This window comes from Acomys minous (assembly GCF_964271855.1).
Source record: "Acomys minous genome assembly, chromosome: 1".
Classification (NCBI taxonomy): Eukaryota; Metazoa; Chordata; class Mammalia; order Rodentia; family Muridae; genus Acomys; species Acomys minous.
The window spans coordinates 148,413,371-148,430,730 of NC_140483.1; the positions used below are offsets into that span (position 1 = coordinate 148,413,371).

The 17,360-nt window shown below is 38.1% G+C and overlaps 1 protein-coding gene across 3 annotated transcripts in view; it reads left to right on the top strand.

Moving 5' to 3' along the window:
- FSD1L (fibronectin type III and SPRY domain containing 1 like) overlaps positions 1 to 17,360 on the top strand; it is a 67,577-nt gene that overhangs the window by 31,830 nt on the left and 18,387 nt on the right. For 2 of the 3 annotated variants that reach the window (XM_084774955.1, XM_084774954.1), the window contains exons 7-9: positions 9,359 to 9,568; positions 11,049 to 11,147; positions 15,331 to 15,460. In XM_084774955.1, the coding sequence (XP_084631081.1) occupies positions 9,359 to 9,568; positions 11,049 to 11,147; positions 15,331 to 15,460 (439 nt within the window). Of the gene's footprint in view, positions 1 to 9,358; positions 9,569 to 11,048; positions 11,148 to 15,330; positions 15,461 to 16,109; positions 16,143 to 17,360 lie in introns of all 3 variants that reach the window. The other variant, XM_084774953.1, reaches the window with a different exon arrangement.

Consider the following 17,360-nt stretch of genomic DNA (forward strand, 5'->3'; position numbering starts at 1 on the left):
AACAACTTTATTTTTTTCCCTATAGCTTATATATCCCAGCAAAATCTTTCAAGCAATATAAAAATTACAATGTGATTACATTCTTTTTCTCTAAGTGAATGAATGATTGTAGTGAGACATGATCAAATGTTTTGTGTATTACAGGTGAAAAAAACAAGAACCCACATACAATCTTATCTAAGCAACTTGCTATAGATTAACAAAGTGTAAGCAAGCAAGATTATTTTCTCTCAGTCAGTTTCTCTTACTGAACGGCTACAGTTTGCAGTTATAAGGAAAGGACCAGCCATCTTCTTACTTATTTTTAAAAATAACCTCATAATAAATCTTAAAAGAATCACAAATCTAGACTTTTATATATTAAAAAATCAGCCATTTTTACTTTAAATCCTTAGGGTACACTCTTCATCAGCTCTTCATTAAATCATATCAGAAAGCTGAGGTCAAGATGGGTACAAGAATAATCAGCACCTTGGTCACCAGCCCAGCTTTAGCAAGACAGGCACGTGAGCTAGTGCTAGCCAGGCTCCACTGTTCCTGTTCCCTGACCTCAAAAAAATCCCTCACCTAGTTATCAACGATGTGCCTTTCTAATCTTCAAGTTGTTCCCCAAGGTTTTCTACATCAAATCCAGTAGCAAAAACATCTTAACCTAACTTTACTAACAGTCTACATCTCTAGATTCTTTCTGAGGGTGGTGGGTGAGTCATTAATCTGCTCCAGCAGCAATACTTGGAAAAGATCAGTCACTGATATCGTAAGTGCCAATGATTCTGCCCAGCGAGGGGCTGGAAACCCCCTTAGAGGTTTCATGCAACTCACAGATTATGAGAGAAGTGGTGATCATGAGGACAACAAGCAGAACAAAAACCTCCTAACAGAGTGAAGTCCTCAGGACATGTGGTCCTTGTAGTCCTTGCGACGTTGCCTCTCCCAAGCACACTCACTGTACGTGTGCTAACCTGTGGCCTGCATCCAGTGACTTCTAAAAGCTGTTTTGCTGTTCCTCTTTCATGGCCCCCGACAGTTGTAGCATCAAAATTCTGCTGATTACCATTAACTGAGATTTTACTTTTTAGTACCTGAATGTTCACTTGTGAGCTCAAGATGCTACTTAGTGGCAGAACACTTGTCTCGAATAAAGAAGACAACATTGCATCACAAATGGGTAATGCCTAGACAAGCATCATAAACACTGTCATGTAACTGACAGTATTTGGACATTCTGCTTCCCTAAAATGGCCATTTCTTTCTATTAAACCTAGTGTTATTCCACTCCCTGTAAAGAAATGAGAGCATGCATATAATGCTGTTAAGTACTTTTGCTTTGGAGTTTAACAGTATGTGGAAACTTCTTGTTGATCATTTCAGTTTCACTAATGGTTGGATAGTCTGATTTTTTATATTTTTATTTATGGTAGATTATCATTTGTAGGTCAGAGGATAACTTGTAGACCTTTGTCTTATGTGGCATATACCTTTGAAACCTTAGTTTTCCTATCAACTCAGTCTATCATCATTTTTATTGCCTAGCAAAAATTTATTTTTTAATGCAATCAAATATACATATACATACACATAGACACACATATATACTTATATATCTCACTAATTTCCTTTGTGTCTTATATTTTTAATAGAGTTCTTACTTAGATTCACCATTGCATGATTATATAAGTATACATAATTTTTACAGTTCATTATTTAGTTAGTTATTGAGAGAGGGTCTCCCTGTGTAGCCCTGGCTGCTCTGGGACTTGTATGTAGACCAGGCTGTCCTTGAACTCATAGATTTTTGACTACCTCTGCACCTGGAGGGCTAGGATTAAAGTCATGAGCTATCATGCCCAGCTTACAATGTGTTTATTGTAATGTTTTGAATATAGGTGTTACTTTCTAGACTAATTTTAGGTTCCTAGCAAAAGTAAGTAGGAATCATGGAACTTTACCAAAAATATGCAAGACACAGTCTCCCCATTATCAGCATCCCGCAGCAGAGTGGCACACTTGTTATAAGGGATGAGTCTACACAGAGGTCCTACTCCTGGTGTGGTCCTGCCATTCTCTGCATAGCTCTCCTTCTGTGGAAGATCATAGAGTTGGAATCTCTTCACTGGTAGCCTTGATAGGTTGACTTCTTTCACCTAGCAATAGGCACTAACTTTCCTCCATTTCTTTTCCTGGCTTGATAGCTCCTAAAGCACTGAATAAAAACCCATAGTCCCAGTGTGTCATAGTTTACTTACGTAATTGCCTACCGAAGAACAGTTGAATTGCCTGCACATTTGGCAATAACGAATATAGCTATAAATATGCATCTTTGTGTGGATAGACGTTTTCAGCTCCTCTAGGCAGTTTCTTGGTAGTGTGGTGAGATTGTACTTAGCTTTGTAGAGCGCCTCCCAAAGAGTCTGTGACTCTGCATCCCTGCCAGCAGTGAATTGGTGTTTACGCCACATTTTGCCACCATTGCTACTGTGGTGTCATTTCATGGCAGTTGTAATTTGTGCCACATGTAAACTAGAGAACCTTTTCATATACTCCTCCTGTGCTGCTTTGGTGAGTTATCTGTTAAGGTCCCTGGCCTTGTTGTTGTTTGTTTGTTTGGGGTACAGGGTTTCATTCACTCCGTTGTTTGTGCTGTTAACTAAAGCTTCTCGTGCCATGGCCCTCTAAGGAATTGGATTAAAAGATGAACCACCATGCTAGGCTCTATAATATTTAATTTAGCAAATCCAGCTTAACACTTTTCTATAAGGATCTTCTTTGGTGTTTTGTCTAAAAGCTGTCACCAAACCCAAAGCCATCTGACTGATCTCCTGCCATGTCTCCCTGGAGTTTTATACTTTCACCATTTTCCATCGAGGTCTATGATCCGTTTAGAGTTCACTTCTGAGAAAGAGTGTAAAGTCTGTGTCTTGCTGCTTCTGCTTCTCTTCTGCCTGCTCCTTCCTTTTATGTGAATGTCCAATTACTGCAGCATTTGTTGAAAATACTATCGTTTGTCAATTTTCCTGCCATTAAGAAAGATCAGTCATGCATTCTTTTGAGTGCATGGTTAGATTTGTTCTGTTAATATTTTGTTGAACCTTCTTGGATCTGTTTACAAATAGAGATAGTAGTCTATACTTTTTCTATATTTTTGTCTAGTTTAGGAACTGTGGGTTGCTGGCCTCACAAAAAGAATTAGAAAATATTTCACCTGCTTCTCTCTTTTCAAAAAAATTGTATAGAATTGGTATAATTGATTCCTTGTGTTAGGTAGAATTAACCAATGAATCCATCTAGGCATGGTACTTTACTTTGGAAGGTTATTAATTATTCAGTTTTTAAAATAGATTTAGGTCTATTCAGATTATTTTTCCTTATGTGGCTACTGCATATAGTGATTATCATGGTATTATAGTATATCTACTAATTTATATCATCAAAATCGTAGATTTAGAATTTGTTCATAGTATTTATTTTTTTATTTGTTTTTTGGCACACAGGGTTTCTCTGTGTGATAGATATTCTTCCTCTCTCCTTCCCCACCTCGTGTGTGTGTGTGTGTGTGTGTGTGTGTGTGTGTGTGTGTGTGTGTGTTTGTCATTCTCCTTCCCTTCCTCTTTGTCTTCCTGTCCTCTCTCCTTGAAGACAGAATCTCCTGGTTGCTAGCCTGGAGTTCACAATGTAGACTAGGCTGTCCTAAAACCTGTAGTTTTTCTCTCTGTTTCCAAGTGCTGGGACTGCAATTGTGCACCACATGCCTGGCTTGGTTATCGGCTTTTATATCCATGGGGTCTGTAGTGATAGCTCCTCTTTCATTTCTGATGTCAATAATTTGTGTTTTCTGTCTTTGTGGTTAGCCTAGGTAGAGGCTTGCTGATTAAGTGATCTTTCAAAGAAGCAGATTTTAGTTTCGTGAGTTTTCTTTATTGGTTTTATATTTTTAGATTCACTGATTTCTGTTCTAATTTTCATCATATATTTTTTCTAATTTTGTATTTACTTTGTTCTTATGTGTATGTATTGTTTTCTAAAATAGGTACTTAGACTACTGATTTTTAGATTTTAATGTATGCATTCAGTGTTACACTTTTTATAAGCACTGGTTTTTTTTTCAAAATTTCATAAGCTGTATTTTCCCACTTTTTTTTCTATTATTTCTAGTTTAACTGCATTGTGTATTTTTGAGAGTAGATACTGTATGTTTTCTACACTTCTAAATTTGTTAAGGTGTGTCTTGTGGGCCAGAGTATAGTCTTCCGGCTGAATTCCATGGCGTTTCAGGTGATTCTGTAGTCTTCTGATGCTGGACACAGCAGACCATAGATGTTAAACTTACACGGCTGCCGATGGAGCTCAGCAGTTTCCTGGGTGGAGCACCGTCTGCTGCTCCGTTTCTGATGGGAGACTGTTGAAGTCTGGGTTCCTGCATGTCTCTTTGCAGTCTTGTTAGTTGACTGATCAGACTCTGTGCCTTTCTTGTGGAATTGATGCCACACCCTTGCTTACCCTTTAAAATCCTTCACTCTAATGTCCCAAGTGTCCAAAATTAATGTGGCTAGACTGATTTTCCTTTCCCTCGTGAGTGGTGCCATCTCTCGCTAATGCGTAAGCGCTGTTATGTGAAGGTGGGCTGTCTGTATACAGCACCTCGATGGCTCTCAGGGCTCAGTCTCATAATCCCGCCTTGCGACTGGTGCGTGCAGATCTGTATGCCTCTCTCTGCCGTCAAGCGGAACTTCTGTAGCAGACACACATTGAGCTTTCTCTAACTGAATTCACTTCTGACACCGTGTGAAGGCAGCACCAGATCCACAGGTTTTAAGCTCAGTTCCCATAATTTCTGCTTTAGGCCCGGCTTCAGATCTGAGGCCTCCAGAACCTGTTAGCTGAGAGGAAAATTGGGATTCCTGCTGAGCAAGAGAGAATCAGTCTTCCCCAGTTGGTTGTCTAGTGTCAAGTGGTCAGCCCTTAATCATACACAGGCAAGTAACACTAAATGGACCAAGCAGGTTGTATTCGTATATTTAGATGCGTGCATGTATGCCTGCATGCATGTGTGCCTGCGTGCGTGTGTGCCTGCGTGCGTGTGTGCATGTGTGCATGTGTGGGTGGTTGTGCACGTGCATGTGTGTAGCAATAAAAAAGAGACCATGATTTTATGAATGAGTAAGGGAGAGTATGATACATGGGAGGGATTCAAGGGAAAAAAGAGAAGAGGGCAATGATTTGATTATATTTTAATAGAAAATTAAAAAATAATAAAATTAAAATTCAGAATCCCACCACTGTCTCCTTAGGTTTCATTGACTTGCTACATGGCTCCATAGCACTCTGAGAAACACTGTACTTACATTTATCACTTTATTACATGGTTGTTTTAAAAGGTATAAGTAAATGCTCAACAGAGAAGTACCAGGATGCGTCCTGGAGGGGGCCTAGGTGCAGGAGGTCCTTTCCCTGCGGGGCTTTGGTGTGCCACACTCCTGCTTGGATTAGTTCTTATTCATCTTTTTGCTTACCGCAGCATATTCAGTTTCGCAGAAGTTCTCTGAAGCCAGTCAGCTTGGTCTTCCTGGAGACTTCATTGCAGAGGCATGATTACCAGTGCAGTCAGTGAGGGAAGTCCTCAAGAGCTTCCCTCCTCAGCTTCTTTAGCATTCCTTCCTTTGGGAACTCTCTGGACTAGGAAGGAATTTTAACTGATTCTCTGAGATTCTGTAGCCTTTTTTGATAAAGCACTTACAAAATAATAATTATGAGTGAAAACCAACATGTGTATCATAATATCTCAGTATTTTATGTAAATGGCATGGTACCACACACCCCAAAATATTAGAAATAAAGAGAAAAGAAATTAAACCTGTTCAAAACATTTTTTTTTTAATGGAAAGGGGAAGACAACAAGCAGAAACAGGAAAGAACTACAAGACAAATAGAAAACAACTGACAAAGTTGCAATATAAATTCTTCTCTATCGATAATTAAAAGTATGCACTGGAGAGATGGCTCAGCAGTAAAGGCTACTTGTTCATTTCTCAGAGGACCAGATTTAGTTTCATGCATCTCTGTAACATCTCACCAACTCTATTCCAGTCAGGGAGTCCAGTGGCCCTCCTGTGCACATGGTGTGTGTACACACACAATAGCAAAAACATTCGTATACATAAAGTAAATCTTTAAATCATTAAATCCCAGAGTGACCAAATGGATTAATAGCAAGGCCCAAGTAAATGCTTTTAGTAAGAAACTCACTGTAGAGCCCTGGATGCTCATAACATGAAAGAAGAGATAAATGTTAGTTCAATGGATCACTCTTGAATGGCAAGGCCACTTACATAAATAATCCTTTTCCTTCCAAGTATCACTGCTCCAGTTTCTTTTCCCTTCACCCCAGTTTTTAGTAGTTTCTTTGTGTCACAAGATAGAAGAATCTTCCTGCTAGTTCACTTTTGCTGAAACTGTGATGTAGGTTTCAGGGAGCTGTTGGATATCTATGGTTTGTTCTCTTGACAATGGATAGTCTGCATCATTTGCAGCAATAGAGACTAATAGCTCTTATATATCACAGTGACAAAACCTATAGGATACATCAAGGAAGTCGATGGTAGTGATACGTGATAAATATATCTTTGGCTGACAGTTGTCTTATTAAGATGTGTCATATTCTAAGAATTGTTCTTATAGTTATTTACACAGAAAACTTGAATATTGGGGAGATCCCGTGTTCATTAGAACTTGGTCACCTTCTCCTTCTGTCAGCTTAGTGTTATTTTGCTGAGATAATTTGTTAGTTCTCAGCTGCTTTGTATTTTAGGTTTTATATGTAATCCTGTTGCCCTTTTGGTAACGTGTATGTATGTTCATGTTGTGCATGTTAGTGTATATGGGCAGGTATGTGTGCAGGTATACATGTATACCAGAATCCAACTTCAGGTGTTATTCTTCAAGCACTGACTACCATGGTTTGTGTTGTTTGTTTGAGACAGGGTTTCTCTGTGTAGCCTTGCCTGTCCTGGACTCAGCTTTATAGATCAGGCTGGCTTTGAACTCACAGAGTTCTGGCTGCCTCTGCCTTCTGAGTGCTGGGACTGAAGGTGTGTGCTGCCATGTCTGGCTTGACAGTTCATGCTTAACTGATGTCTGTAGTCTGCATTGGAATTCTCTGCTGGTACCACACGCTCTGTGGGCTTTGACAGCTGTTGTTTGTTGGTACATTGCTGTGCAGAATTTCCATGAGGAATAAGCTCACTGTTGTTAAGTTCCGTTGTATCCCACAGTGGTTGTGCAGCCACTCACAATTGCAATATTTGCTTTGTTTAGTTTATTCCCTTTCGTTATTTCATCTGCAAAAAATGTTGTTTTGTTTAGTTTGTATATATTTCATTTTATCTCTTGTCTTGCTGTATTTAGATAAGACTTTCTAGCAAAATGTTGAGTAGACATGAAGAGAAGGGAACATCTTCATCCTAGTTTTGTAGTTTTGGGTTAAGGTATTGTGTTTCTCAGTGCTGATAACTATAGACTTTTTTGAAGATGTTCCTTTTTTTTTTTTTTCTACTTCGTTTTGTACTTTTGGCTTACTTGCTTTTGAGAATCCTCTAATCTCAGCTTCCCAAGGTCTAGAATTACAGATGAACACCATCATGGCCGGCTTGGAAGAATATTTTTTATTTTATTTATTTATTATACATGTGCTAGTGTTTTGTGTATGTATGTATGTGCACTATATGTGTGCCTGGTGCCCACAGAGGCCGGAAGAGGCTATCGGAGTCCCTGGGACTGGAGTTACCATGTGGGGCCTGGGAGTAGAACGAGGGTCCTCCGTGAGAGCAGTAACTACTGGAGCAGCACTGGAAATTGATGGATGCATTCAGTAACACTAATAAGGAGTAAATAATCATAAGTAAATAAAAATGTGACAATAATCAGTATTCATGACTTTTTAGCAAAGTAGGAATAATAAGAAACTTTACTTTAAAAAGAATATTTTCAAGGGACTGGAGAGATGGCTCAGTGTTGATCTAGCTTTGCATACCAGAATATATTTTTTTAAAAAATAGGTACTCGTGTAGCCTTTTCTACTCATGGAACTCACTATGTAGACCAGGCTGGCCTCCTTCTCATGGAGAGCTCTGCCTCCCAAGAGCTGGGAGTAAAGTCATGTGTTACCATAAGAGGAGGAAATATTTTTAAGTTCCTTTTTTGTTTTGTTTTTGTTTTTCGAGACAGGGTTTCTCTGTGTAGCCTTGGCTGTCCTGGACTCTCTTTGTAGACCAGGCTGGCCTCAAACTCAGAGTGATCCATCTGCCTCTGCCTCCCAAGTGCTGGGATTAAAGGCGTGTGCCACCACCACCCAGCTAAATTCCCTTTTTAATTAGCATAATTTAACATAAATCTCTATGTCATGTGCAGAGATGCAGACAGTTAAAATTCATCTGTGTCACCTATTCAGTATTGCAAAACTGTAAAATCTCTTTTATGGAAAATAAATTGATTTATAGTCATACATGTTAACTGTAGCTCATTAAATTCATTTATTTTAGCATATTATAAAACTCCTGGGAGAAACACTTGAAAATTCCTAAGTAATTTTGAGGGATGAGGAATTCATTGTTGTTTAGTATGTTAAAATTATTTTTAAGGATTTTGATATTTGATTGACATATATCAGTGATATGCATTTATGGTATAGTATGACCATCAAGTCATAAAATCATGATCAAATTGTTCACAATCACATTATCACCCCAAATATGTAACATTTGTGTTGGGAGCATTAAAAATGTAACTGTTTTAAATTATATAATAATTTATTGTCAACTACACTCATTTTTTTCTGTTTTGGAATATTAGAACCTCTTCTTGTTATTTAACTTAGTATATTTGCTTGTACCTGACGACCAGCTGTTCTCTTTTCTCCCAACTTGCTATAAGAAAAATCTTTAAAATACACTGAAAACAACTTTTAATTAATTTAATCATTATATTCAGAGCTTTTCAGTACTGATTTAATTTGTATCAAACACTTAAAAATAATAAATTCAAAATATGTTTAGAAGTAACAAGTCATTCTTGATTATCTTTAGCATGGTTAGATGGTTGGGATTTACCTGTTGCTATCTAAGATGGTAATAAACCCAGAATCTGTGAGAAAGCTTTGGAATGCAAACTCTTAGAGTCTGGCAGTGAAAGAGGCTTTGAAAATAAGTATCCTGAGTTTGTAGGTTATCTTTTCTCTAAGACTGACTCACTTTTGAAATTTCAAAAGAAGAAATAGCAATGATTGAGTGCCAAACACAAGTGTTTGATTTGTGCTACAGTCTGTGGGGAATGATATTTACCGCCCTGCCCGCTTTTCTCTCTGCAGTCCCAAAAGCTCCAGAGATAGATCCAGCAGAGTGTTTGGTGGCTGACAACTCTGTAACTGTAGCTTGGAGAATGCCTGAAGAAGATAATAAAATTGACCATTTCATAATGGAGTATAGGAAAACAAACTTCGATGGGCTTCCACGTGTGAAGGATGAGCGATGTTGGGAAGCGGTTGATCACATTAAGGGGACTGAATACACATTATCAGGTAAGAGGACAGCGTTATATAACTATATACACTTAGAAAATACGTGTAAATAAGGAAAAGGTTTTGTTACTTTACATGATAAAATTTTTATTAGCTAAATTTTGAGATATTTATTATGTGGATGAATTTCTGTTGAAATATCAGTAAAACTTTTAATTAATATCTGCAACCCACTAAAACAGTGTATGTAAAACAATTATAAAAGGATGTTATGGAAACAATATTTCAGAACTGTCCCTCCCTCCCTCCCTCCCTCCCTTCCTTCTTTCCTTCCTTCCTTCCTATCTTTCTCTTTTTCTTTGTGGTATTTTGATTTGTTTTTTAGACAGACTCATTATGTAGCCCTGGTTGGCCTGGAGCTCACTATGCACCAGGCCAGTCTTGAGCACTGCTTCCAGGGTACCAGAATTAGGCCATGTGCCACCATGCTCAACTAACCTCTAACTTTAAGTTTTGACTAAGTAAAGAAATTATTTTTCTTCCACATTTCAGAGATATTTGTTTTCACTGTTTTAGGATTGCTTACCTCCGTGTTAACACAGAATTGGGATTTAGCTAAGACTTTTTGTACTGGCCTTTTGAGTGCCTTTTAAACTGTATCTTCTGATACTTCAGACAAGCTAAGGTTTAGGTGTGCCCTTGCAGGGTGGGATACCGTCCTGTTGAGGACTAGCTCCACCCCAGGAGCTGGTGTTGCGTATAGGAGACATGAAGTGTATGCAGCACACTAGAGTTAACCAGCACATCATGTCTCATGTAATCCTGAGTGCTTGGAAATGGTTTCTGTGATTTTCACTTTACAGATGGAAAACAGAAGTCAGTCAAGTAGTTAAAGGTCTTATAGCTAGTGATATTTGGAGTAAGATTTTAATGTAGCTGTAACTTTACAGGTCATGTCAATCTCTGCTTTATTGCCTTTCATTTTTCATGTAAAAATAGGATTTCATATATATATTCCTTAGTGATATCTATTTTCCAAAAAAATGATGAATATGCTATTATAAACTGCAGTATTTCTCGTTGAATAAAGTACTACGAGGTTTTTGTTACTGTGGCTGCTGCTGTGGTTTTTTGTCATGCTTTGTTGATTTTTTGTTGTTGTTCTTTGGAGATAGACTCTTGCTTTGTAGCCCAGGTTAAACTGGAGCCAATGATCCCTCTATGTTGGCTTTCCAAGTGCTTGTGTTACAGGTGTGTGCCACCACACCCAGTGTTTGTCATTTCTATGGAAGCCCCAAAGCATACTGCCTTATTAATCACCAGGTTAAAAGTGTTGGTAATTGTATAGTTTATTTATTTTGAAGAAAATATTAGGTAAGTCATTATTCTTATTTTCTTATTATTCTTATTCTCATCCATTTAACATAAAGTATAGCGATGTCTAAAGAAGGAAAAATATCTGTTTGATGATGTATACTCATATTTTTTGGAGTCAATCGTTTACTTTTTATGACTAAAATTTTTCATTTTTTTTTTTCAGGCTTAAAGTTTGATTCAAAGTATATGAACTTCAGAGTGCGAGCATGCAACAAGGCTGTGGCTGGAGACTACTCAGACCCAGTGACCCTAGAGACCAAAGGTAAGAAGACATAAGCAGACAGAACTTACCCTCAGAAGTTAGTTAGGGCGTTGTCAGTCATTTCATGTGTAGTTGGATTCCTTCCCAGCACCTCTACCACCTCCCTGTGGCTTTTGCAATGTAAAAAATACAGGACTATAGTAGTAGTGGTTTTCATTAGACTGCTCCCTTATTCCTGTAATAGACGGAGATGATAGCATGTTATTTTTCAAAATTAATTTCATTCAATTCATTTTTCTTTTTTACTTTAAATTACATTTTTGTTAATTTTGTGTGCATATGTGTATGGGGTATGTGCACATGAAATAGCATGCATGTAGAGTGAGAGGACAACTTGTAGAAGACACTTCTCTCCATTATGTGGGGTCTCAGGGATCGAATTCAGGTCAGTAGGCTTGGTAGCAGGTGCCTTTGCCTGCTGAACCTTCTCACCGTCCTGAGGTAATGCTATTCTATTTGCCTCTGAGTGCTTAGTTTACGTCTTATGTGAGTGAATAAATAAGCACTGCTGAAGTTTGTCTGGAATTTTCAGAGAATCAGTTATGAATCAGCAACAAAGAAGTTCCCTCTGTTTCCCCAAATTTTCTTCCAGTTATTATTTTCTATATACTTTATTAGTAATTACCTCGCACTCACGAGATCATCTTAAGAGACCACTGATAGATATTACTGATATCCATAGTACAAACAAAGAAAGGAATATTGAAGTGTGTGATATTTACCACAGACCAGATCTGCCCTAGGCGGGTATCAGACTCTCTTCCCAAGTTCTCAGCCAGCCTTCATTGTAGGTGCTAACCCAAGTTCTGTTCTGAGAGAGGTTTGGCTTTATGAATGTCCCCTTTTGTAGCACAGGAGAGGTTTTAGGTAGTTACTGACTTGAAAGCCAGTCTGCTAGAGATCCTCCCAGTCACAAGGTGGCAACTGTCTGAGTTTACTTCCTGAATTAGACTACATTGTAGTCAGTCCTTGAGGCTTGGAGCAGTCCACTGACTTATAGTTTATTTATGATGCATTGAGTGGATATACATCATAGAAATTCTCTATTATCTGGATGATAATCTAAGTATGTATTTCAGAGAGGCAGAGGCGGGCAGATCACTGTAAGTTCGAGGTCAGCCTGGTCTACAAAGCAAGTCCAGGACAGCCAAGGCTACACAGAGAAACCCTGTCTCAAAAAACCAAAACAAAATGAAACAGACAAAAATTCCTAAATATATATCAGAATTTATCCAAGTACTGGAACTTAGCCCCAGACCCTGTGCATGGTAGGCAAGTGTTTGAGTGTTCAAGGCCTGTGAGTTACCGATGAGACAAACTCAGGAGTGTTTGTGGCATAAAGGCCTAGGAAAATTCTTGTTTGAAATACTTTGAATTAGCAGATGGTTTTACTTGAGGATTACTCATTGCTTAGTGAAGAAATAGAATTACTGAGATATTACTGTTTTTCAAAAGGATTCCACATTTCAAAGCCTTGTCCAATTTCCAGGCAGATAATCTTTTCTATGTGGCTTGAGCTACTTTTGTCTCTTGTCGGGAAAGATTGCATTGCTACAATTAGATGCCCTAGGGAGCATCGTCTCGTAATAGTTAGTGAACAAGCTGGGACCTAACTGTGAGGAGCTATGAAGTTTATGAACATTAAGTTAGAAGTATATTGTTGGCTGTGGTTTCCTGGGATAGCTGTCCTTTAGCTGTGTCTGAGGTTACCAAGTGGAGTCTTGATTGGTCTGGGGGTTTGTGCAGAGAGGCAGCTGATTCTGGTCTCTGAGATTTCATGGAAGTAACTCCCTGAGGTTAGCCTAGATTATAGATTGTATAGGTTGTATATAAATACAACCCCAACCCAGTAAGAGTGATTCTGATCTTCACATAAGATAGTTTTTATGTGACTATGGATCATAAAATTTCTCAGATTATTTTGTAGCATTAACATGATTTTTAGTGAAATTGTAGAAAAGGTCTTAAAAAGTGACCATTGAACAGTTATTTGCTGAGTTACTTGTCTTGTCCCTGCTATTTTTGACCACCTAGTGCCAATCAGTATACCAGTGGGGACTCGAGAGAAGGGGCAGTGAAAACACAATACAGCTACCATTGTTTATTTCTGTTTTTGTTTTTGTTTTTGTTTTTGTGAGACAGAGTTTCTCTGTGTAGCCTTGGCTGTCCTGGACTCTCTTTGTAGACCAGGCTAGCCTCGAACTCACAGTGATCTGCCTGCCTCTGCCTCCCGAGTGCTGGGATTAAAGGCGTGCGCCACCACGCCCGGTTCCATTGTTTATTTCTGTCCCTTCAATGTATGTAGCATTATTTCTTCTGGCATAAAAATTGTAAAAGTGATGAGCAGTGTAAGTTTCAAGATACATTGTTCCTTCCTTCCTTCCTTCCTTCCTTCCTTCCTTCCTTCCTTGTAAGGATAAATGATATTGCTAAGTAACAAAACTTCTCCCAACTGCAGCTGGTTGTGCATGTGGTTCAGCTTTGAGGTTCAAGAGACAGATTTAACAGAGGCCTAGTGAAGTAATAGTGTCCATAGAAAGAAAGAGATTAAGCATGACACACTTTTGGATACCTATGCCTTTTTGTTTGGATGTTGTGGTATTTTGTAAGTTAGCTTACAAGTGGTTTGGGGCGATGCCTTTTCCTGCCACTGAGGTAGCTCATGTCTCTTCACTCCATCATAACAAATATTAGGGAACAGCCTGAGAGTCTTCTTTCTGCTGGCCTTAGGGTTTGAGTAAGCTATGGGCAATTGATGGTACTTGTGTGTTAAAGCCCATTTTCTGTATTTCAAAAATATAGATATTCTAACTGCATAACCTATTGGCTAGCATATAGGGGGTAACTGTTTCTGTAAAACAGTTGATTTTGGAAATGTCTCAGTGTGTCTACCTATTGAAGAATTCTATTTTTATTTTAATGAAAAGCTGCATCATTCCTCCTGTTTATTTCTGCTTAGATGCAGCTTTTGAGAGTGATTGACTTCCTTGTGTAGTATGACATTTAGTAGGGCTGTGCAGTCAGTGGATTTTTATTCAGATGTTTTATAAGTGAGACAATGAACAATGGCTGGGATGCATATTGGAGTTGACGTCCTCTTTCCAAAATCCAGATGAAAGGATGCTTCATCACTGGGAATCACTGGGCTGTATATGCTTACCTTGTCTGATGATGATGATGATGATGATGATGATGATGATGATGATGATGAATGTGTGTGTGTGTGTGTGTGTGTGTGTGTATTTCACAGGCTTACAAAAGTCTTAGTTAATTCCAAATAATATCCTTAAAGTGTCTACTGTAAAGGATTATTTTTTAATCAACAATTTCCAAAACTTTGAACATTTGGCAGAAAATGTAGTGGGAGCAGATTAATTTGTAACTAAGTAGGTGATACTTTGTAAGGTAGTTTGGGAATTGCATTGCAAAATAGAGAAAACTGCCTTGTATAGCTAGTGAATCACTCATTTTAGTGATTTTTTTTTCCTCAGTGTCTAGAAAAACTGTTTCATTAATTTCCTTAATTAGCAGTTCTAAGGATTTTGAACAGTATATACAGTTCTTAAAACATCAAATAATCTGAAAAGCATGGGTTCTTTTATATTTTTGTTTGCCTGCCTTGTTTTCATTAAGTGGATGCTTTTCCCTTTTACTGTGTGAAACACGTCGTCTGTCATCTGGCTCAGTGCCTTTGCTTACGTCACTGTGGCTCGAGTATAGTCAGCTTTCCGGTGATGTCATAGCATCCATGTCCAATTGTTAATATTAAAGCTTTAGAGATAATACTTAGGCTATTTTACACTATCATTTTATACTATACTGCTTTTTATTTTTTTCACAATTCTACCAATCCTTTCTATTTAGTCAAAACGATCAACTGATCATTCTATAAACATGTAATTCTGATTGCTGTGTGCTGGTGGGGAGTTCAGTAGAAGGAGAGGCACTCTTGGCAGTGCAGGTTCACTGTATTTGCTTAGGGTATAGGATATGCAGAGGGAAAAAATGGAAACAGGTGGGATTTACAAACTATAGCCCAAGAATTGAGAGTTTTTGTGGGAGGGTTAATGATTAGAACTTTTTTCTCTGCATGGAGAGTTGGCTCAGTTGTGTAAGAAACAATATGACAGGTGTGTTTCAGACAGTGAGATGTCTTATGTTTGTTAAATATTGTCTTGGGCAGCACTTAACTTCAGTTTAGATAACTCATCATCCCATTTGAACTTGAAAGTTGAAGACTCCTGTGTAGAGTGGGACCCTACTGGAGGGAAAGGCCAAGAAAGTAAGGTTAAAGGAAAAGAGAACAAAGGCAGGTAAGTCGTTCACTACGCCTGTTTTGTGGCAAATGCTTACCCTGCCGTCTGTCTCTGACCATACTGATACTGAGGTTCTTACTTATTTTATGGACGTATTTGTGTGTTGATTCTCATTTGACAATAACGTACACTTTATTCTGCATAGTGATATGGTTTATGATGTTAGTAACAGGTGAAGAATATGTCCTCTTGTCACTGAATTTGTGCCTAACATTGTCATACTTTTTTCTTAATTTCTTTTAATAATCGTCTCATACATTTTATTTCAGCATTCTGTCTTTTAATGTTATATATACACCAGGTTAAAAAAAAGTTTCTTGACCTCTATCTAGGCTTATAGGTCATCTGCCTTACCTGAAAGAGAGCTGCAGTTTTTAAATGACAACTCCCAGCATTTCTACCCCAAGTGAAGAGCACCCTGGTGAACTCAGGGCTTGAGGACCTTTTGTTTTTGTCATAATATGGAAACCATAAGCATAAGTTTTTAATGGTAGAGTTTTGCTCAGACTGATGGAAAATGTCTGTGGGTTACAACAGTGAAGCAGAGCCCCCCCCCCCAAGGAAGCATTCAGTCTAGTTCTAGTGTAAGATGTCACGTATAAGTTGTAAAGTAGTATCGTAACAGTTGCCTATTTTTATCTGACAGTGCCCATGTTACTTCACTGAAGAAGCACACAAGGTGATGATCTGTGTCTGTCTAGTTCTAGGACTTAGTATCTAGCTTGCCTGAATAATTTCTTTTAACCAATAAGCAGATGCCATTGCAGCAGCCTTCATAAGTTAAAATGCTGCTTTGTGTAGACTGTCTCTATTGGGAGCTTGTGTTTTGAATTTACAGCATTGTAGTGAACTGCATTCTTTGAGTTATATTGTATATGATAACATATGCTCTGCTTTAAAAAGACTTAATTTTTCATCTGTTTTTACCCTGCTTTTACTTATACTTGGCACCTTTCTTGTTTCACTGTATTCAATAACATTATTGATTGCTTTTATATGTGTTTGATAGGAGGCAGGCTTGGAGTAGTCTATAATAATTATGTAATTTCAAAAATAATGAACATCATTGATAAAATGATTAAGACAGTGCCAAAAATAGGAATCATTCCAGGCTGCTCAAGGAAGAAGATGCTTCTGTGAGTGAAGATGATCTCGTATCTTCACCAGCTACCAACGTGTGCTCTTCAGTTAGTTCTTCTTTTTGGTTTCTGTACTTGGTGAAAGTGATTGCATCTGTGCTGTAAAATGCTGTTGAACTTGACAGACTATATAAAATTTTATTCAGCAGCTAGGAACACTGTAGACTGTGTCTAGCATTTTAGACTTACTGTATATGTTGGCCATTTATGTACTGCCACATGAGTATCCCTTATCTGAGACGCTTGAGATGCAAAATGATTTCAGATCTTGAAATATTTGCACATATATAGTACACACATATAAGGTTTGCACCCAACTTTAAACTCCATATGCTATTTATGTACACCTTGTATCCATAGACTGAAAGTAAGTACACACGTTTTAGTGTGCCACTGTTTGACTGGGACTTACACAGGTCAGGTAGGGAACTTTCTGACCTTGTATGAGGGCTCAGAGTTTTCAGAGTCGAAATATCTTAGACTTTTGGATTAGGGATGCTCAACGTGTATGTATTTATTTATCTTTTTGATAAGTGCTTGTTTGTTTTGGAACATATATTATAGATACTACGGAGTTTATAGGGATAAACACTGTCCCTGCTTTAAAAAAAAACTTGGTCTAAGTCATATAGATGAGACATATACACACGAAGCAGTGGTACAATGATACATTGTGTGTAGTAATGAACTAGAAGAAAGGTTTAAAGAGCTGCCAGATGTTGAACTGTGTGCCAAACTGCTGCAGCAGGCAAGTCTTT